Source organism: Barbus barbus (assembly GCF_936440315.1).
Source record: "Barbus barbus genome assembly, chromosome: 36".
Taxonomy (NCBI): Eukaryota; Metazoa; Chordata; class Actinopteri; order Cypriniformes; family Cyprinidae; genus Barbus; species Barbus barbus.
In genome coordinates, this window is record NC_136714.1 from 1,917,684 (window position 1) to 1,941,067 (window position 23,384).

At 37.1% G+C, this 23,384-nt stretch overlaps 1 protein-coding gene across 1 annotated transcript in view; it reads left to right on the top strand.

The window, feature by feature from the left end:
- LOC306855938 (follistatin-related protein 4-like) overlaps positions 1–23,384 on the top strand; it is a 195,764-nt gene that overhangs the window by 151,902 nt on the left and 20,478 nt on the right. Inside the window, exons 7-9 of the mRNA XM_079394909.1 lie at positions 7,830–7,996; positions 14,046–14,166; positions 16,969–17,130. Of these exons, the coding sequence (XP_079251035.1) occupies positions 7,830–7,996; positions 14,046–14,166; positions 16,969–17,130 (450 nt within the window). The remainder of the gene's footprint in view (positions 1–7,829; positions 7,997–14,045; positions 14,167–16,968; positions 17,131–23,384) is intronic.

The following is a 23,384-nucleotide window of genomic DNA, read 5'->3' on the forward strand; positions in this document are numbered from 1 at the left end:
TGCAATTTGTGTGCAATTCTTGGATTTGTATGTAACATTTTGAAAATAAGAGGCAAAGTTTTGAAAATGTGTGTAAGCAGTTGAAAAAACTGTAAGGTATGAGGTATATGAAGGTTGAACCTAAATATATTTTCTATTTCAAAAATATGTTTCATTGAGCTTAACTATTTCAGCATATATTTAGCATATAGATAGATAGATAGATAGATAGATAGATAGATAGATAGATAGATAGATAGATAGATAGATAGATAGATAGATAGATAGATAGTGTAGTGAAATGTTTAAATGTGACATTTCTGTTGTATCAAATAGTGATCAAGTAAATAGTATCAAGGCGTGTGTGTGTGTGTGTGTGTGTGTGTGTGTGTGTGTGTGTGTGTGCCTCAGGGCCCTCATCTACTCATCTAGCTATATAAAGAATAAGAGCAGTTTGGTGTTAAAGAAGTTTTATTGTTGTGCATGTGTTAGCAGCCTGCAGCTACGCTGTTTGCACTCTTAAGAGTGTTTGCAGCCAGCAGGTGTTGTGCTTTATGGGGGTGTTGCTGTTTAATCTTATTTTAGGCACAAAGCACACTGTGACACCTTTAATAAATCAACATGCCATGAGTGTGAGAGATCTGACAGCTACTGTGTCACATGAGAACTAGTATAAACACTCAGTCAGTGTAAGACGGGTAATAACCGAACACACTCGCTAAAGCCGCTTTGGATCTGTGCATGTAAAACTCAGTGCTCTTCCTCCTCTCATTTCAGTCATGAAACACATGGAGAGTTTACATCAGTTGTTCTAAGCTGTTCTAAGTTGCATGTCTTCCTCAAGTGAGTTTTTTCAGGATCATTTTATTTATATATTATTTTATATATATAACAGAGATGATACGCGACATGAAGGGTGCTTTTTTCCCGAATATCAGCATAATTGCAAATGCAACACTGATTTTGTAAAACAGGAACAATATGCAGGAATTCAAGGAGTGGCTCTTCAGTGGTTTAAGTCGTATTTATCAAATAGAAGTTCCTCTCACCTGTGGTGTCCCTCAAGGATCCATTCTTGCCCCGTTACTTTTTTCTCTATATATGCTCCCTTTGGGGTCTATCTTTAAGAAGCATAATGTCTCGTTTCACTGTTATGCAGACGATACACAGATATATCTACCATTACAACAGAATAACAAGAATGCTGTAACACCTATTTTAGAATGTCTAAATGATATCAAAGGCTGGATGTCTTTAAATTTTTTAAAACTAAATAAAACCAAACAGAGATTATTATTTTTGGGCCGAGTGAGACTGTTAACCTTGGCCATCTGGCCTCATATAATAAGATGGTGGTGAAAAATGTGGGTGTTTTATTTGATAAAACTTTTAAATTTGACATGCAAATTAATGCTGTCGTTAAATCCTGCTTTTTCACTTGAGACTTTTGGCTAAGGTAAAGATATTTCTTTCTTTTAAAGACCTTGAAAAAGTCATCCATGCCTTTATTTTTTCAAGGGTTGAATGTTTTAATTCCCTTTATATAGGAGTTAGCCAGAAAACATTGTCGCGTTTGCAAGCAGTCCAAAGTGCAGCAGCTAGGATGCTGACAGGCACTCGAAAACGAGAGCACATCACACCAGTTCTATTTTCCCTTCATTGGCTGGCAATACGTTTCCAAATAGAATTCAAGCTTTTATTGTTTGTTTTTAAATCATTAAATGGTTTGGCTACTCCCTACCTTGCAAACCTTCTTAAACGACACATGCCTAATAGAACCCTTAGGTCTTCTGATCAGCTGCTTCTAACTGTTCCTAGGTCTAGATTAAGACTTAGGGGTGATCGGGCCTTTTCGGTAGTAGCACCTAGACTGTGGAATTCTTTACCCCTGTATGTTAGAGCAGTTCCAACTATATTTACATTTAAAACTCAGTTAAAAAATAATTTTTTAGGCTTTTAATTCTACTGGGCATTGAGGGGTGTCATTGAATTTTTAGTGTTTACTTTGAATTTATCTTTGTATGTTCTTGGTTTTATTTGTTTTACTTTGTTTGTACAGCACCTTGGGCAACAATAGTTGTATTAATGTGTGCTTTAAAAGTGAAATAAACAGAAACAGAAATAGTTCAATAAGCAAGCAGTTAGTATTGAGTGACTTACATTTAAGAAACAATATTGACTGACAAAAATAGCTCCAAACACAGATCCCAGCAGAACAGTTGCACATCTTTGCAACCCACAGCAGGGTTTCTGAATGATTCAGCATATTTGAACAAATCTGGAGAGTCAATAATACAATGACCCATTCATAAAGACAACAATTTGCTTAATCCGTGAATGTATCAGGTATTTGAACGAATCACTTATTAAGATAAGTCACTTGATGCCACCTACTACTGGTTTAGATGCATATGCAAAAGTATCTTTATATTATTGCAATATAAAAGTATATTTAAAAACTTAAATGTGGGATAAAAGGTTAGGTGGAATGAATCGCGATTAATTTCAGAAAAATGTGTGATTAATTAGTTGGGCTTTTTTAATCGATTGACAGCACTAGTTATAACTCAAACCATTTGAGGTAACTGATTAGCTTATTTGGGTTTAGTGTTAAACACAGAAAGCGGTTCTGGATTCCCGACCATAGTCATTATGTCTTAAACACAGAGCTGTAAACGGCACATCAGCCTTATCAGCTGCTCAGAAGCTGAGCCGTTGTGCCACTGTGGAGAGCTGTTCAAAGTTCATCTGTTATAGTGTCATATATAAAGACGCTGTGGCTGTTGATGCACCTTTCCTCTCTGATTGAGGAGGCACTTTGACTGTGCTTAGCATTTGTCTAAAAAACCCTGCAGGAAGCTTTCATTTAGGTGGGAAATGAGCACTCTCGCCTTTGGCTGGTGCCGGCAATAACACCTAGCTTTGATGGATCAATAGTTTGCAAATCCCGGGCAAGTCAATTGCTTGCGAGGAGGGGCTATTTTTGGGTGAGAGGGGAACACAAAGAGTCATTACAGAGATAATGTCATGTCAACCCTATCCAGCAGGAGGGCTGCCATGGGCAATGGATATGTCATCCGTCTGTCTACATCCCTGCCTCAGAGACTATCGTGTGTGTGTGTGTGTGTGTGTCTGGATGGTAAACAATCTCAAACCAGACCTCTTCTGCTGGGGAAAATCAACATGGTGCCAGGAAAAAGGAAAGTGTTTTTATTGCTGGAGGCTAAAAATGAGAAGCACAACAGCGAGGCATCTGCTGAATCCTGAAAGGGAGATGCTCGGTTTTATATTTGCTGTAAAATGTGAGGCTGTTTTGGGGTTTAGGGTTTGAGGGCTGAGGCGGTGCGTGGATGCATTCACTTTTAGACTCCTGTGAGGAGACGTTGCCTTCGCTTTTATAAAACTTCCTCCTCTGATGTGCTATTCTAATGCTACGTACACACTACTTTTGTAAGTTATATTTGACAAAAGAAATTATCTTCACCTAGGAATGTAATAATGAGGTGCTGCATTTTGTTATGCTGTCGTTTTTTAACTGTTCTCTCTCTCTCGACTCTAATGGAAAAGATACCACCGGACAAGAGTGAAAGCTTTTAAAGATTTAACATTGTAAAGCCTGACAGAATTTGAAATTTATTTTTTTTTCTTCATAAGTTAGAACATTTGTACTAACAAATATTTGTAAAAGTTGGAAAAAGGCTTGCGTATGTGTATTTTTGCATATGTATCATTTTTGATACGTCAGGCCTTTATGGCTCATAAAGTTTGAAATATAGGATAGGAATATAACGTTTAAACTTGCGGAGGAAAAAACAGCTCAATTCCATTCAGAGACCCAAACAGAGTAAACAATATGCAATATGGTGCAGATGCTGCTGTTTATGTGATGAGAAAATAAGATGAAATGCCGATGCCTGTTATGTAAATCAATGAGATCTTTATAAAAGTATAGAAAATGATAGAAATATCAGTCATCAATCTCTACCTTCAATAATATGTCTTAGTAAGATGATATTTAAAGGATCAGGTCCCACTTTATATTGTGTCCCTAATATCTGTGCACTTACATAGTAACTAGATGTGTACATAGTATGTAACCACAGTGTAAGTACACATTGGTACATAGTATCTACAGCTCTAATGTTTGTGTAACTACACATATGTAACAACCCACTGAATAGTAGGCCTATGTGTAAGTACAAATGTGTAACAGGACACTGGTAACAACACTTTTTGGTAATGAAAGTACAAATGTGTAACAGGGCTAACAGCACTTTTTGGTAAAGTGTTACATTTTATATTAAGTAGACAATTCCTATGGATTTACCATGTAATTACTTTAATGTTACACAGCAGCAGCCAGTAAGTTAGGCTTTACATATAAATTGTGGTTGGTGTCCAGCATGTTACACTTTATATTAAGTGGACAGTTCCTGATGAGTTACCATGTAAGTACACTGGTATTGAAGTGGTGCACCAACTCCACCAACTCCAGATCCAACTCCTCCCACTTTACATATCCCTAAGCCTACCCGTTTCCACCCCCTGGATCAAATTGTTCCAATTACTCTTATACATACTGTTGTTACAAAATGTAGTTATATAATTCCTGTTACATGAGTACTTAGTGAAGTGAAAAAAGTGTTGTTACCAATGTCCTGTTACACATTTATATTTGCACATACCATTTTGTGTGTAGTTACAGAAATATTAGAGCTGTAGATACTGTGTACCAATATGTACTTACACTGTAGGTACATACTACGTACACATCTAGTTACTATGTAAGTACACAGTTATTAGGGACACAATATAAAGTGGGACCAATGATCAAAACATAATGCAGTGCAATACAGAGTTGAACAAATAAACATTCCTCAAAAGCCTAATGATCATATTTGAGACTCACTCATTTTTCTAAAATCTTATGTCTGGATGATCAAGTAAAGCTACGCTTTTTCAGTAAATGTTGATCTTTTTAATATTACTAACAATATCAAAGTTATTCTTATGTTTACTTTGTAAAAATTAGTAAAGATTTCACAGCAAAAACACACGTGTGGCATGAGCTGTAGGGTGCGTTTGTACACTTATACTAAAAGAATCATGGAACGTGGCTGTCAGTCCGGAGCTCTGTGGCATGAACTTCTTATTTACTTGTCACCCAAATGTTAAATAAGGAATATTACATATTTTTCACAAGTGACACATTTAAAAATGGCACGTCAACTGAATTCAGTGTCAAAAACATTGTTTAAAGACATTTTCAGCAGCAGAAATTCACTACAGCGTGATGAAATGATGGAGAAGAGCGTTCTAACAGACGTGCAGCACAGTCGGCTCATGCTCAGCTTTCACAGGTGTCTGGATCATGGTGGATCACAAAGTCATTGTTAGTGAATTGTCCTGTGTGTGCATTGGCTGTAGCGGTGTAGAGTAGTTCCTCCTCTTGCACCTGCTGCATTTTCAGTTCTGATGGCTGCAATTTGACAGGCAGGTGCACTCATTTTCCCTCTAACCAGGACAAATCAATGTGTTCAGCACTGCAATCCTCTCTCAACATCACGTAAATGACCTCTTTTCATTTGAAAGAATTAAACCCACCTGGAACTGTCAGGAAATCATGCAAACAACATGTTTGCGCTAGGAAGCATCCACTGCAGCAGAATGCTAATGGACACGAGCGTTCAAGTCGTTTGCTTAAGCCGTCGAGCATAAGCGTGATCTGCTTAGACTGCCGTCAGCACACCAACACTGTTATTTGCAAGCTAGCTGTGAAATGACTGATCTGAAAGCCAGACTGTTATTGACCCGAGGTCAGTCGGAGACATTTGCGATGTCTGGGCCATTCTTGTTTGCACACTTCAGACGGACCGTTCATCAAATGATCAAATGGCTCATCAAGACAAGCCATCTTACTTTTATTTCTATAGTGCTCTATACAATACAGAGTGTGTCAACGCAGCTTTAGAGTAATAAACAGGAAATTAGCACAAGCAATGATGGAAAATAGGGTGGGACAATAAATCACATTTTAATTGTGATCTTGATTTCTGCTGCTTTCGATTTTGATTTCTGCTGCTTTCAAATTCTTTCCCTGCCATTAACCAAATTATGTCTAGCTGTGTTTTCACTGTTAAACGGTAGGGGCACTAATACACATCTCCTGAAAGAGTACTGAATCTCTGGATCAAAACACGGTGAAGAAACAAGTGATCACATTTGTAAGCAGATGCATATGTAAAATAAAACAGCATATAAATCAAAACTGCCAAATATTACTGAATGAAATGTCAACCCAGGAAGTGAAGCTTTAGGACCATGAAGCTTTGGAGATGTAGAATATGTGTGTGTTGCACATATATATGTTTATGGGAGCTGCATGTTTGGAGATTGACATGTGGGGGCAGAGATGAGTAAAGGGAGAGGTTGGTTCTTATTCAGTGGTGGTTACACGTTAAAGGAGTTCATACAAAGTTATCACTCTGTTTTGTGCACATCTACAGGAGATATTTTTGTTTGTTTGTTTTGTTTAAAAGTAGAGGCTATGTTCTTCTTTTGATTGCATGTTCAGATATTCATACAACAAAATAAAATATGCTGGTGGGGAAAGAGTTAAGCATATATTTGGCTGCTGGTTATTTATCCTGAAACATTACATTTTAATGTGGCATTAGCATTATCCTGAATTGGTAACAAGCCTTCACAAGTGGCCATGGTTGCGGTTGCCAGATCAAGATTTTAATGGTCAAAACTTTTGCTTTGTTTGCTGCAACTCAATCTGCAAGCAAATCATGCAAATTGAATTGAATTGATGTGAAAGTGCAATTAATTCAGATGAAAAAAAATAATAATAAATAAATCTAATTCTAAAATGACAAAAGAAACATGATTAATAATCATGATTTTTTTTTTCAAAATAATCATAATTAACTGATTAACATATTCTTAACATATTCTATGTAACCATAGAATCTCAACTATTGAGACTAATCAGATTCTGATTGAAATTTCGGTTGAGGTGTATACATGGAGCATGTTCAATCGGCTTGGATTTTTAAACTATTTGAAGTGAAGTGAAGTGAAGTGACATACGGCCAAGTATGGTGACCCATACTTGGAATTCGCGCTCTGCATTTAACCCATCCAACATGCAAACACACAGCAGTGAACACACACACACACCGTGAACACACACCTGTAGCAATGGGCAGCCATTCATGCTGCGGTGCCCGGGGAGCAGTTGGGGGTTCGGTGTCTTGCTCAAGGGCACCTCAGTCATGGTATTGAGGGTGGAGAGAGCGCTGAACATTCACTCCCCCCGAGACTCGAACCCGCAACCTTTGGATTATGAGTCTGACTCTCTAACCATTAGGCCACGACTTCCCCACATTAAACCAATTGTAACCAGAATATGATGCTCCATGTAAATGCATCTAGAGTTGCAAACAAATGGATCTATGTTTTGACAGTCTCTAGACGTGGGAAGATCGGATCATTGTACTGACTCAGATTTTTAATCTTGTTCAGCAAAATGAACAAATCTTTTTTCAAGTCTCCTAGTCCAGGAGCATGTTTTCCTCAAAAAAGCAAGTTTTACACAAAAAATTGACAAGTCACTTTCTGAGACCACTCGTTACTCCAGAGTCATTAAAGGATTCATTCAAAAATGAAAGAATCACTCATGACCATCGCTATTGTCACAGGGAGACATCCTAATAATAGCATATTAAACTGAGACAGCACAATGTATTTTAACACTCAAACACCTTAATAAATTACATATATTTTTTTGAGTAATACGTGTAAATGTATGGGCTAACAAACTGCAATGTTGTTTTGTCTTACAGAGGTCGTTCAGCTCAGTCTAGCCGATGACAAGCGTCTGAGTGTCACAACAGTGACCGTCGGGCTGAGCGCTGTGCTGTCCTGCGCCATTCAGGGCACCCTGAGACCACCCATCATCTGGAAGAGAAACGGCATCATCCTCAACTTCCTGGATCTGGAGGATATAAATGTAAGTACTTCAATATCACACTGTTGAACATCACCATTATGTCTGAGAATAAATATGTCTCAATAGCATTGTATGTAATTAAAGCGGGTTTTGAAGTCAACATGGATAATCACTGCTAGAAAATTAACCCTGGTCTCCCTGCGTGAAATACTGACCGAAATTTTATATGCAATTCAAATACATAAATCTTAAATTCAGACCCATATATATGCTTATTGCAACAGCATAACTTGGTCATATGCATCCTGCGTGATGTGAGGCATTCACAGTATTCTGGATTATAAGGGAATGTTGTGCTCAGAACACCTTCTCAAGGTGAGGAACCCTGCAGAGCTTTTTTTCTGATGTGAAATGCTTAAATCCTCCTGTTAATTGGGCAGCTGCCGAATATCTGAAAATCTTCCAGAACACAAAGCTCGGTTGGGGTCCAGTTGCATTGGTTTTTACCAATTAATGAGTATGTTCGAGAATAGAAGCTCATGCCAACACAAATTAAAAATGTTAATATTCATTATCAGGACACATGCTCGGTATTCTCAGGCACGCTTTCCATTTCCAATTACCAAACATTTTTGTGTTTCTGCACTTCAAATCATGATGGAATTGGAAATAACATAATGATCGTGGTCTCAGGAGTTGGGCCAGGAGCCGTGCTGATTTCAAAGGACTGCAAATCATGTGTAGATTTTGAAAAGCAGACATGCTCAGGGTGGGAATGGGTAATGTTTAATGAGGTGTGTCACGCTTGTGTTTAGCTCACCTGCGTGCCTGACAGCATGGGGTTGTGTTTACGCGTTTGTTCATTACGATACACTAATTGCATGTTAATGAAGTGTTTGTTGAATGTTGCAACACTGACCCAGTCAACGACGACTCATGGGTCAACGAGAAAGAGCACCGGTGAATGACGCTCCGCCGTTTAGCTCCATGAGCAGCCGCAGAGACAATCAGAAGACCATCGCAGTCCAGACAAACAGGGAAAGTAAATAAATGCACGATTGCGTCTTGCGCTAGAAAACCAATGCATCAGCATGTGCAATTGTGTTTTGATTGTGAGGAACAGGTCTTTTGCATTGATTGTCTCTGATTCCTCAGATGGATCATTTATACATTCCCAGGAGAAAAGATGAGTTTATTCTACATGATTTCTCACTGTTGACTGATCTTTAAAACTGAGGCATATGGTGCGGTTTATAGCTGTGTAGTAATTTGAATGCATTCAGTATTTGTCTGTTTTTGTCGCACTTGTCAATATAGCAGTTCACGCAGTGAAGAGTTGATTTCAGTGGGATGGTGCATGATGAGCAGTGTTGGGGAAAGTTACTTTTAAAAGTGATGCATTACAATATTGCGTTTCTCCATAAAATAGTAAATGCATTATGTTACTTTTTGTCCCTTGAGCTGGGTTTGCTTATTTATTTTTAGTAACAAAAAACCCAGAAGTTATATTTTTGGCAACTGTAAATGCCCTTTCACAATAAATGAGAAGTTAATAAGCCTCAGCCGGAAGGAAGTGCTTTTGTACCTCATTCCCAATTTCTCTCAACATGGGGACAGGAGAGGTGTTAGTGAATAAATAGGAAAACAAAGTAACTTGTGTTTCTTATTTGAAAAAGTAACTCAGATATGTCATTGTAAGTTTAAAAGCAATGTGTTACTTTACTAGTAACTTGGAGAAGTAATCTAATTACATAACTCGCATTACTTGTAATGCGTTATCCCCAAAAGTGGTCACAAGGATGTAGTGGAAAGCCTTGAAATGGCAATTTGTAACTTGTGCACTGTAGACCACTGAGAAGTTCACACTGGTGAGTTCAGTGGTGAATTTGTATGTCATTGATTTAGACATATTTATAAACAGTATTATTAATTTCTCTCTGTGTAAAACCTTGTTAATAGAAAAGTGAGTTTACTTTCACACATTTTTCTTTCATTCCTATTCTTTGAATGAGGAAAACATCTGACCCTACTGTCTCTGTATGAAGGAAATAATGCTAAAGCACAGGCAGAATGAGAGCTTCAGTTTAAGACAAGGACAAATGGAGGCAAAGTCTGGAGATGATTGTTTTCGATGTCTCTTAAACCTTTACTTAAAGTGCCTGGATATTATTGTATTGAAGCAGTGAAGGTTGTTTTTTTGTTTTTTTTTCTGAATGCATGATTAAAGTAGCCTATCTAAGGATTAATTTCAGTCCATACATTTCCTTCATTTTGTTTCATAACCATTTATCATTAGTTATGTAATTTGATTTATATTATTTATCATTGTTATTTTTGTTGTATTTTTACATTTTATATTACTAATTATTTCCCTTGCTCTTGCAGTGCTTGCTTTTGTTTTTTAATCTTATGATTGCAGTTTCATGGAGTGTAAATAAGAGATAAGAGAGAATATTGCAATTTCAAGGTTTTATGAGATGGGATGTTGATGTGAAGCAGTTTAATATAATAACACTTCTTGGATTTGTGCTATAACGTAGGCAACTAAGATTAATTAATACACTCTGCTCATTTTTATCAACATCACTTCATCTCCTGCTTCTGCACATCTCTAGATTTCTCAGTCAACTTCTTGGCTGATAGACGATTGTTAATACAGATTTGTACACCAGCCAAAATTGGTATTAATGGGTTTTGGGTATTAGACAAAACTTTGCTGTCTGGGTTTTGGATATGTGAGAAAATGTATATCTTGTGGCAGGAACTGGCGTCCGGGGTCAGATCTGAAATTTCTGACATGGAGACTTGATCTAACAATATGAATGTTAGGCTGTACAGCTGTGAGGTGTACTGTTAAGCTCAGCACAGGATGACTCTTACAACACAGCGGTGGCACGGGAGTAAATGAAAAGCTCAGAGTTCAAACTGAAGAAGCTCTAAATTTTAGAGAAGCCAAGCCGGAGTCCTGACCTCAATCTGGAGTCTGTTGTGTGATCTGAAGCGAGGAGAAGCGTGCAAATGCACCTCAGCTACTCCAGAAGCATTTAGTGCAGGATGTTACCAATGAAACGCTTTCAATACCTTCAGTGAGTGGCTTTTTTAATGTGTTTTTGTTGATATATATATACACACAGTTGGGCAAAAAGGTATGTAGTCAGCCACCAATTGTGCAAGTTCTCCCACTTAAAAAGATGAGAGAGGCCTGTAATTTTCATCATAGGTACACTTCAACTATGAGAGACAGAATGGGGGGAAAGAATCCAGGAAATCTGATTTTTAAAGAATTTATTTGCAAATTATGGTGGAAAATAAGTATTTGGTCAGTAACAAAAGTTCATCTCAATACTTTGTTATATACTCTTTGTTGGCAATGACAGAGGTCAAACGTTTTCTGTACTGCACGCCTGGCACTGCAGGATTTGAGTCCCTGGCGGCGTAGTGTGTTACTCATGGTAGCCTTTGTTACTTTGGTCCCAGCTCTCTGCAGGTCATTCACTAGGTCCCCCCGTGTGGTTCTGGGATTTTTGCTCACCGTTCTTGTGATCATTTTGACCCCACGGGGCGAGATCTTGCATGGAGCCCCAGATCGAGGGAGATTATCAGTGGTCTTGTATGTCTTTCATTTTCTAATAATTGCTCCCACAGTTGATTTCTTCACACCAAGCTGCTTGCCTATTGCAGATTCAGTCTTCCCAGCCTGGTGCAGGTCTACAATTTTGTTTCTGGTGTCCTTCGACAGCTCTTTGGTCTTGGCCATAGTGGAGTTTGGAGCGTGACTGTTTGAGGTTGTGGACAGGTGTCTTTTATACTGATAACGAGTTCAAACAGGTGCCATTAATACAGGTAACGAGTGGAGGACAGAGGAGCCTCTTAAAGAAGAAGTTACAGGTCTGTGAGAGCCAGAAATCTTGCTTGTTTGTAGATGACCAAATACTTATTTTACAGAGGAATTTACCAATTAATTCATTAAAAATCCTAAAATGTGATTTCTGGATTCTTTCCCCCCATTCTGTCTCTCATAGTTGAAGTGTACCTATGATGAAAATTACAGGCCTCTCTCATCTTTTTGAGTGGGAGAACTTGCACAATTGGTGGCTGACTAAATACTTTTTTGCCCAGCTATATATATATATATATATATACGTATATATATATATATATATATATATATATATATATATATATATATATATATATATAAAATTTAATGGATTTATGTGTTTGACATACAGATGCTTGTTTCGGCCACAGGATAAAAAATAAAAAAGGTAATTGCGACTTTTCATCTCAAAATTCAGACTTTTTTCTCGTAATTCTGAGAAGAAAAGTCTGGATTTTGAAAGAAACTTGCAATTACATGAAATAAAGTCAGAACTGTGAGATAAAAAAGTATTTTTTTATTCCATGGTGGAAACAAAAGACCGAAGTTTGAGATGCAAAATCAGAACTGTGAGAAGAAGTCAGAATTATGAGATAAAATGTCGCAATTACCGTTTTTATTATTTTATTTAGTTTGCTTTGTTATATTTCTCCCTAATTCTTTTCCTTCTGTTTCCGCTGAAGAATGATAGAAGTTTGCACAGAAAATGTTTTAAGAGATTTTTGCTAATACCGTGTTATGCTTGTGCAGAACCATGTAAATATCATGATGTATGAATAAGGAAATCATTGATCATTACATGTTCACTCCACAATATTTCATTAAAGCTTGTATCAGTTCTTCCTCATTTATTTTCACTTCATCTGTGTTATTAATATTATACTTTTTCAATAGCATTTCTAAAAGCAGATCGCGGAGACGGAGAAGACAGAGAGCGCACCCTGTTTGTTTTCTTTATTTTTCAAAAGCACAAAGTTTAGTTGTTATTATGAGTGTATACAAATAAAAGTAGACCCCTTACAGATTCGAATGGTGTATTGCTCTTATCTGAATGATCAAAAATGGCCATAAAATGGCCGATCTCATTTCGGCCTTATCAGGAAAATATGCCACAAAACGCGTATACGCGTTTGTCGACCCCAGAGGGTTAATGGTGCAGTGATGGGTTCAGATGATTATCAAATGATTATCATATTCATATACCATTTATATGGTGCTTCAATGCATTACCAAAAAGCATGTGATGTCTAATGGTTTATTAGTTTAAGCAGTGTCAGACGGCTCCTCCAGTTAATGTCTTTCTCTCCTTAGAGATGAATTGGCACAGTTGTGTGACAAACACTCATCTCTGATTCATTTCAGAGTGGAAATGTTGCAGTTTCCAAAACCGATGGCAGCTAAATTTCCCTTGTGTCTTTGTGTTTTCCAGTCGTTTGAATTAGTGGCTTGTTAACTGTATAGTTCTGGTGCTGTTCTTTCGGTTAAACCTCATGACAAGCCATTATCTGACAATTGATTTCAAAATGTGAATGACAAACTCATAATTAGATTTCATCTGAAAGTGGCAACCAATACAGCTCCAGTGATGAAAACCGCTACGAGTCCTCCTTATGCGGCATAATATCGGCCTTACGGCAGAGGTGAGGTATTATCAGTCATATAATCTTTATTTAATAAAAAAGTAATTAGTTTTTGTCGTTGGCTTCCCACAGCATCGTGTCCTTGGAAGAGAGTCACTTCTGCCCTCTTCATCCTAAAACTTCAGCACTCGGAGGCAAAGTTGCGTTTTTACTGGAGCCGATCATCCATCTCGCTAGATTAGTGATGACCTCCTAAACAAACAAATCGCTGTTTTGTTCCCAGTACGGCAGTTGAGCCCTTTTCAGTGCACGCCCTATAAAGCTGCAGGTGTGTTAAGGTTTAGGAGCGAGCTTTCGTGTCCTTAAATCATTTACCCTCTGCAAACTCATATAACTACAAAACAGTTTAATGTTTTAATCCCCCTTGAGTCGGCCCCAAGCCCCAGATGAGGGGATGCATCCTCACAAAACCACAACCGGCTTCATTAATCACGCTAATGCTGGCTATATTTTTAACCCTTACCATTTATCAGCCTGAGAGAGCATGACAGTGAGGAACAAACCCCTGTGCCCGCGCGCTCATGGGACGCTATTCATCCCGTGACTTCCTGCTGTTTTATTCTCAGTCTCTTTCTTCCCGTTCAATTAGGACTTTGGCGATGACGGCTCGCTCTACATTACTAAGGTGACTACGATTCACATGGGGAACTACAGCTGTCACGCGTATGGCTATGAGGAGCTGTCCCAGACCCACATGCTCCAGGTGAATGGTTAGTAGTAGAATCTTTCATATATGTTTGCTTTCATGAGCTGTTTTTGTAATGTCTGTTAAAGTTGTCAAATGGATAAAGTGTACCTTCATTTTTAATACTACATTTTTATTTTGATGGTCCCTTTAACACATTCTGTTGACTATAAGTAACATTGCACCTACATTTCTACTAACTCTCATTAGAGTGTCAGTATTGTATTAGCTGACTGGTAGGGTTAGGGTTAGAATAAGTTGATATGTACTTGTAAAGTTACTTACAGTCAGTAGAAGGTCTGTTGGGAGACCATCACAATAAAGACTTAGCAGATATGAAGCAGACAGTCTACTAATACTCTAATGAGAGTTAGTTGACATGTAGTTGCAACATTACTTAATATCAACAGAATGTTCAAAAGGGACCATCAACATTACCCAATGTCCATGTTACACAATTTAACTATAGTAATAAACAGTGTTGGTTGTAATGCATTACATAATCAGATTAGTTTTCCAAGTAACTAGTAAAGTAACACATTACTTTTCAATTTGCAAGAAAACATCAGAGTTACTTTTTCAAATAAGTAAGGATAGTTACTTTGTTTTCCCATGTATTGACTGACAGCTCTCGTGTCGCCATGTTGAAAGAAATCAGGAGTAAGTCCAGAGGCGTTGTGTGCGCTGTGTGAACATGTTGTTACTGTAGTTCTACACTAAATATGAACATGCATTTATGCCGAGTTCACACTGCACGACTATCCGGGGTAGCATTCAGTTGCTGCTGTGTTCACATTGCACGATGGTTCGGCAACAGGAGGTTTCACACTGCATGACTTTACAATAGGAAGAATCACAGACAACTCTGTCTGGTCTGCAAACTGCGTTTCACAACCAAACGCATCCAAGAAGATATAAGGAAATAACGCACGTGTGAGAACAGAGTTGTTATTAAAATGGTAGCCTGCAACAAGTTTGCAATACAAATGGTCTTGTGCGCTGATTTGCAGTGAAAGGCAGAAAAAAAAAGATTGTTAAGGAAGAAATGGTTATTGTGATATTGTGGTCTATAACTCCTCTCCGAACGGGTTAGAACTACGCTATATCTTGCTCTCTCATTGGCTGTAGGTCATCACCGATGTAGAACTAAAATAAATAAATAAAAGTGCATAAAAAAAACTGTTATGTAGTTATTGAAGAGCTAGAGCAGCCGAGAGTGTGAATGTGAATTTCTCACATGTGTGGGATTTCCCAAATCCTGAAACAATTTTAATGTCACTTGTGCATAAATGCCTAGTTGTGTGTGAGAGAGACAGAATGCGCTGTGCACAGATCAGTGGTTTTTCAAAGGGTTTTATGCCAGCGACCTCCAAGTATAATGGTCCCCTTGCAAGAGATATAATTGCATTCCTTAATTACAAAATCAGCTATATTTTTACACTTTAATGTGTGAGAAAATATTAGGCATCATATTAAATAAATAATTGGCCTTCATATTGCCACTGTACTAAAGCCAAAGCATTTAATAAAATGTTTACCTTGTATGAAGTTACTTTTTTCTCCCCACTATTAGCATAAAATAAACATTAAATTCAGATTTATCTGTGAAGCACTCAATAAATATAATTCCAAAGCAGCATGTTTAAATTATAATCATGCATAATGATGATTGTAATGCAGTCAACAGACCTGAGTTTCCTAAAAACATCATAAGCCTAAATAGATCGAAGACCAGTGGTCTTTATGATCAACTTACTTTTTATTATTTAAATAAATATTACAAATAAACCAACAATGTAAAAACATTTACTTTCCTGATTTTTTTTTTTTTTTTCTTTATATTTTTTAGGACTACACCACTGGTTTTAGACCATTCATTAAATAATTTTGTGTGTGACCTGCATGCACCAGTGAATGCTGGGATACTTGCTAATAAAATGATCATGCCAGAGGAATAGTGTGAGAACTTCATTATATCTGGTCTCTCGGTATCAGCTTTTATGATGTTTCATGAATTCAGTCCTGCGTTTTAATATGGTTTTCACTCTTGAAACTGTGCAGTGTGTATGTTGCAGAATGAATATTCTATTCAAATTATAAAAGGGTTATAGTACAAAGAGTGAGCAAGGTTATATACAGAAAGTGAGCAAAGATGCTCCCTTTATAATCAATGAAGACTATCGCTTTTATTTCAGCCGCAGTGAATAAAAACTCTCGTTATAATCAAAAAATGTCTATTTTGTACAGTGAATACTTATATTTATAACGAAACCATTCATGTGCAAGCAGAGCTCTCAATGAACAAACTCTGGTGTATTCAGCAGATTCTAACTAAAAAGCCTCTGATTCGTCATTGAGTTCACATGCTCAACAAACATTGGCTACAATTGTCAATACTGCAGAATCACATTGTAAATAAAAACTTTTGATACTCTTAATACAAAAATGGGAACATCTGAAAGCAGCTGTCTATCAGAGGGAACCGGAATGACCCAGCACTGTCAAAAGGCTGGTATTGTTATGTTTTTAAAATTTAAAAAGCATTGACTTGACCCCAGATTTACAGTATAATAACTCCAACTGAACAAAATAGCTATTTGTTTGCTTTCAAACCATTTGAAATGGTTACAATGGAAAATAGTTTTCATCTTTTGATCGTTCAACAGTTCAATTACAAGGCATCGTTCTTCATCAAGGCACATTAATTTCAATAAATGACCGTTTCTGACTTACACAAGGAGGGGAATCCAAAACAAAGCAATTGTTCTGGCCTTGAATCACTTTCTCTGTTGTTCACAGTCTGCTTCTGTCTTCTTTGTCCTTCTAGTGCCTCCAGTAATCCTGGTGTATCCGGAGACTCAGGCCCAGGAACCTGGCGTCGCTGCCAGCCTGCGCTGCCATGCAGATGGTATTCCAAACCCCAAACTCACCTGGCTGAAGAACGGCCTGGACCTGCAGCCGCATGGATCCAAGCAGATTTCACTCCTCGGTACGATCCTCGGCCCTCCCTCTCGGGAAGCAGATTTTATTTATTTATTTAATTGTCTTTTATTTATCCAGGAGATTAAAGGGGTCATCGGATGCAAAATTCACTTTTACATGTTGTTTGAACATAAATGTGTGTTGACAGTGTTTGTACACATTCACCCTAAAATGATAAAAATCCAGCCAGTGTTTTTTTTTTAATCCCGATAAATGATAACCTCTTTCTCAAATCAAGCCGATCTCATATTCTTGGCTGTATGACGTCACACAGACCCAGGCCCCTCCCACGATTGTTGATTGACACCTTAGGTGTTTTACCTTAGACAACTTTCAACAGTCCGCCATTGTTTCACCGCCGGAGCAGATGTAGACAAGAATGTCTCCTAAACGATTGAGGTGTTCTGTTGTTGGATGTAATATTGAACATAGCAGTCATCATTTACTCGCGATATCTGAGCCGCTGAAGAGGCAGAGGATTACATTTTGTTTGTGAAGGGAATGCACCCCCGATCTACCTAAATACATCTATGTTCGCACAAATCATTCGTGATCCAGCTTCACCTTCAGAAGAAGTGAGTATAAGGTTTTTTTATGTATCTTTGCAAATCGCCTTTCCTAATAATGTACTAGTTAGCAAGTTTCACAATGAATGCAGCTAAAGTTTACCTTCTCTCAGAGAACTGAGCAAATGCTTGTCACCCCACGGAAAAGATGGGCGGGGTCAGCAGAGCTCATTAGCATTTAAAGAGACATGCAATGTAACGGCTTGCTGTCAAGGCAAGCCGTTTCGTTGCATCTCCCTTTAAAAAGTAATGCTGTCAGGGTAAAAAGGGTGTTGTTTTACACTACCATTGAGAAATTTTAACCAAAGTATGTTAGACTTTACATTAAGACCTTAAAGAATCATATCAGCTTGTGGACAATGGGCATCCCATGACCCCTTTAAAAAAATCTCTTTACCAGAAGTGACCTGTCCAAAATGCAGTGCTACATTTCAGAAAAATAACACAAAACACTGTACCCAAAACACAATTAAAAACATTTACAAATTAATCCTTCCTTTAACAGATCATTGATCACGAACCTAAAAGTGTTCATTGACAAGGTCTGCAACTTTGTTGTAAAGAGTTCCAACCATTGGGTGCCTAAAACCGAAAATCTTGTTTTCCAAGTTCAGTTTGTACAGATGGAACTGGAAGAGTCTTGTAAACACAGAGAATAAGCTCCAGGAGCTTTAAGTTGGGTGGGAAAATAAAGATATGGAGGCAGTAGACCCACAATGGATTTATAAATAAACAGGTACCAGTGAACACATCTCTGTGTTAATAATATTATATATAATATTATGATGTCCAACCAACTCTATTATACAAATCACAATGATGGGTACTAACATTACAATTTAATATAAACCTGAGCGCACCATGATACAGAATGTCCAAAGAACCTAAAATTTTGGTAGACAGTATATAAACAGACAGATGCGTAATGGGCAGATCATGTAATGAACAATATCCTCCGAACGGCCCTCTGAAGCAGCAGTGGATTATAGCCGTTGCTGGCAGCCATCGGTGCTGTGGGAGAGAATTTGTGGTTCCCTGCAAGGACGATGATGATAATAATAAAAACAGTGCATGAAATGACGATAGCGGGCCCAGGCAAATGGGCTCGTTTGGAGGGGCCTGTCGGTCCCGGTGCTGTATTGTTTACAAAGAAGCCCCTTATTAGAAAGCACTTTATTGGTTGAGTGCGGTCCATTACACGCTGGAATAGGCTGTTATTTGGATCAGATGCTTGTGCTGCTTAAGTTCTGTATTAAAAGACGAAACCTTCAAGGTCTCATTTCTCTCATTTATTTGTTTCAGCTCCATCGTTTCTCAGCGGCTCGGGTTATTTATTTGTTCTGTGGAGGTTTAATGTAACAAATAGTTTAGAGCATTTGTGTTTCTCTGGCCCTTTATTGGGCATGTCTGTCTGCTTTCATTTCCCTCACGCATTAATTTTTTAGAGGCGCTCCTTTCAAGCTCTCCTGTTTCTGTTTGTGTCCACAGAAATATTTACAGCATCAAGATAAAAGATGATTTCATCACAAAGTCTGAAAAATTGTGTTTCGCGGGATGACAAATAACAGGCCTAGCTCAGTGTGGAGACACAATGTGTCATTTTGTGTCGACGTATTTTAGTTTTCTGCTGTATGGAAAGATGGATAGACTTGTAAGCGCACTGATGGCGGCACAAAACCGACTCATGATTCATGCCTCATAGACAACGCAAGGTAAACAGGTACAAACCATAGTTTCCGTCCACGTTTCCTACCTGGGGTTCGAGCTAATAATTAAATGAATCATTAAAATATAAAACTGAATAAATAATTTTGGTAACACTTAAAGCCTTTATACGTAATGCATATTAATAGTTTTAATGCATTAATTATGCCTTGTAATTCCCCTTATAATGCATTGTATGATCTCATAAATAATTGTAATCACAGTAATAATACATTATAATATTAATCTATTTATTGTTACACTTTTAGACAGTTTAGTGCATTAATACACATGACAAACAAACCTTCAATTATTATGATGCATTTTAACTTTGGTTACAAATATTTATTAAAAGATATAAAAAGTCTTTAAATAAATATTTGACTCACAAAAAAATTCAATGGCAATCGCTGGTTTAAATATATTGGATTTTTTGTGTGTGTGTGTTTGGCAAAATAATATTGTTTGGGCTTACACTAAGTGCAAATAGCTATAGATTATATTTACTCTATGTTAAAATAGCAAGATTTTCTGCTATTTATACTACTTATTGCAAATAGTGGCAATTATCTGCACCTCAGTATTGTAGTACATTATAAAACAGAACGCAATAATGACGTATTGAGTGTAAATTATAGTTTTAATTCAAATTATTAAATGAATGTCACCTTATTGGGACAATAAAGCCCTCCCTACATCTACCCTAACCCTATCCGATACTTTATTTTCAACTTTTTGATTATTTCTTTAATTTTTATTGAAAATAAATGCCTTTCCGATGCAATATGGGATTTGAAAAGGGAGAAAAAAAGTTCGGAAAAAGGCGCAATCGCGTCAAAAAGCATGCGCCTTACCATCTACGCCACTAAAACTGAAGTGAAACAAGCGTCTTTTTTCAGTGTTCCTAATCACATGTTGGTGGGCGGAGTTAGTGTAAATAGCCTCTGCCAACAAGGCTGGCTATTTGCACTTAGTGTAAATAGACACTCCGAATATGAATAGCATTCTGTGTTGGAAATGACATTTTATATATATAATACAACAACTGATTCATTTTTCTTGCTAGGGCTAATCTCTCAGCTAACATTTTACATATTGAAAAAACAATTAAATTATATTTTCACTTACACTTTCCGTGTGTAAATGAATAAATGAAGAGACATTCACTTTCATTTTTCTCAGTTGTCACTCTTCACTTACTGTCTTCTTAACCCTCTGGGCCCGACAAACGCGAATACGCGTTTTGTGGCAGATTTTCCTGATTTGGCAGATTTCTATTTTTATATGCAACTGAAAAAAGCACAAATGTCAGGGCATGTCGAAAGTTCTCCAGGCCCCCAAAACACCCTCAGGGCCCAGAGGGTTAAATGCTGTATGTAGTTAAAGTGAAATATCAGTGGTGTGCAGCGTTAAAAAAAAATTGCCTTTGCCAGCCAGTTGGATATTTGCACTAGATACTGCCATTCATATTTTATGATTTCATAGTTTAAAAGGAATAGTCTGCCTCTGGGACAAAAGTAAAATACAATAAAACTAAACATAAAAGTCATTTGAAAGAGAAAGAAAAAAAGGAGAAAAAGCTGAACATTAAAAGCAGGAACGTTTCAAAGTAAAATAAAAAAATAATCAACCTTTGGGAGATATAGTTAAAGAAAGTTTAGTTGGCAAACATGTAGGAATTTTTTTTGTTGTTTTGTTTTTTTTTTTTTCCTTTTTTATTTAAACTCACATCATCCACATGACGTGTCAGAGCGTGTGCAAAACACCATAGTTCTGCACCTTGAGGTTTTGTTCATGCCCTTGGAAGCATTCAGTACACATTCAGTATTCAATAAGTTAATGCATAATATGGTGGCCAGAGGTGGGTAGAGTACCCAAAAACTGTACTCAAGTAAAAGTAAAAGTACTTCTAGAAATATTTACTCAAGTAAAAGTAAAAGTAATAGTGTGAATAGTTACTTGAGTAAGAGTAAAAAAGTATCGGATAAAAAAACTACTCAAGTAGTTAGTTACTAGTTACTTTGGATCATATATGTACTGAATATAGTCTATTTTTATTTAGATATATAGATTACATTTATGTAATGTGTATGTGTACACACACACACTGCCGTTCTATATATATGTGCTATATATATATATATATTTTTTTTTTTTTTTTTTTTTTTTTTTTGATGTAATTTATTTCAGTGATGCAAATCAGAATTTTCATCAGCCTTTACCCCAGTCTTCAGAGTCACATAATCCTTCAGAAATCATGTTGATTTATTATCAGTGCTGCTCTTTTTAGCTTTCTATTCATCAAAGAATCCTGAACAAAATGTCACAGGTTCCAAAAAATATTAAGCAGCAGTTTCCAACACTGGTAATAAATCAATATATTATAATGATTTCTGAAGGATCATATGACTCCGAAAACTGGAGTAACTGCTGATGAAAATTCAGATTTGCATCACTGAATTAAATTATATTTTAAAGTAAATTAATTATGTATTATCCTATAACCTCTGAAAACGCCTCACATGACTGCTCTGAACATAACGAAACAAATGCATATTGACGGATCTTCTGTTCTGCAAAATGTAAACAAATGTAGCCTATATTTTTGCAAGCGTAAATATTGTAAAAATATGAATATTAATTGTGTCTAGAACAGGCCGCGCCGCTGCGCAGAGCTAACGCGGGTTCCGCGGGTGTTCATTTCATACTCTGTGACAGCTTATTTAATGTATAAATTATACATTGTATTTAATGTAAGGTACATGTACAACAAACTGGTAATGTCATAGTGGTATCGTGGCCTATACCTGTGGAACAGTAGACAGCACACGCGGTGTTCATCTAATAAAGATCTTCATATAGCTCTAGCAAACAAGCCTTTGCCGATTTGCTTTCAACTGACTGTGGATCCAAAGCCACGTCTTCAGTGCTCTTGATGTTCTTAAACTCTCTGTTATCTGAGTGAGAACCGCTTCAGAGACTCAGCGCGTGCGGCAGGGAACTGAACGAATCATTCAAATTGATTCGCGAACCGATTCACTGGTTTGCCAACTGGTTTGATAAAGCCTTTAAACAGAATCGACTCAAAAGAATGAATCATTCGCGAATGGGCATCGTTCATTGCCCAGAGAAAAGTAGACGGCGCGTTTGGAATAAACTGAAGCATTTTTAACTTGTATTGCATTAAGATACAGTAACGAGAGGAGAGTCGCCCACAGTAACAAAGTAAAAGTACCGGTTTTTTCTCTAAAAATATACTTGAGTAAGAGTAAAAGTACCCATTTTAAAATATACTCTAAAAGTATTAGTTACCCAAAAAATGTACTCAAGTAAAAGTAACGAAGTAAATGTAACTCGTTACTACCCACCTCTGATGGTGGCCATATCTTTTTTCACCATTTTGTTTTCTTTGCGGTTCAGCATGTTACACCACATTTAGAAAATTATTTTGGAATAACACTTAAGTTTATGGACCAATTCTAACTATTAACTAGTTGTTTAATTACTAGAATATTGGCTGTTTATATTAATAATGGACATATTAATATTTTATTCTGCATTAGATCCCTTAATCCTGTACCATTCCTAAACTTAAAAACTAACCTACTATTAATAAGCATCAAATTATGCGTTTATTGAGGCAAAAGTCATAGTTAATAGTTAGCTAATAGTGAGAATTGGTCCCTAAAATAAAGTGTGACCATTATTTCATATCTATAGCCCACCTGCAGTACATGAATGTACCAGATGCAGAAATATGCAGCTGCATTGAAAGTATAAATCCATATAAAAAGTATGAACTTTTACCGTGGTGAGAAGCTCTCATTTGAATTGAGTCTGTATTTTGATAATAGAATGGTATCAATAGACGGATGGGAAAGTAGAGTAGTGGAGATGAGAGAATGAAGGTGAAGTGAAAAGAATAGAGAGAGAGAGAGTGAACTCTCCTGCATGTATGTGATCTCTGACACGCACATGAAACATGCTTGTG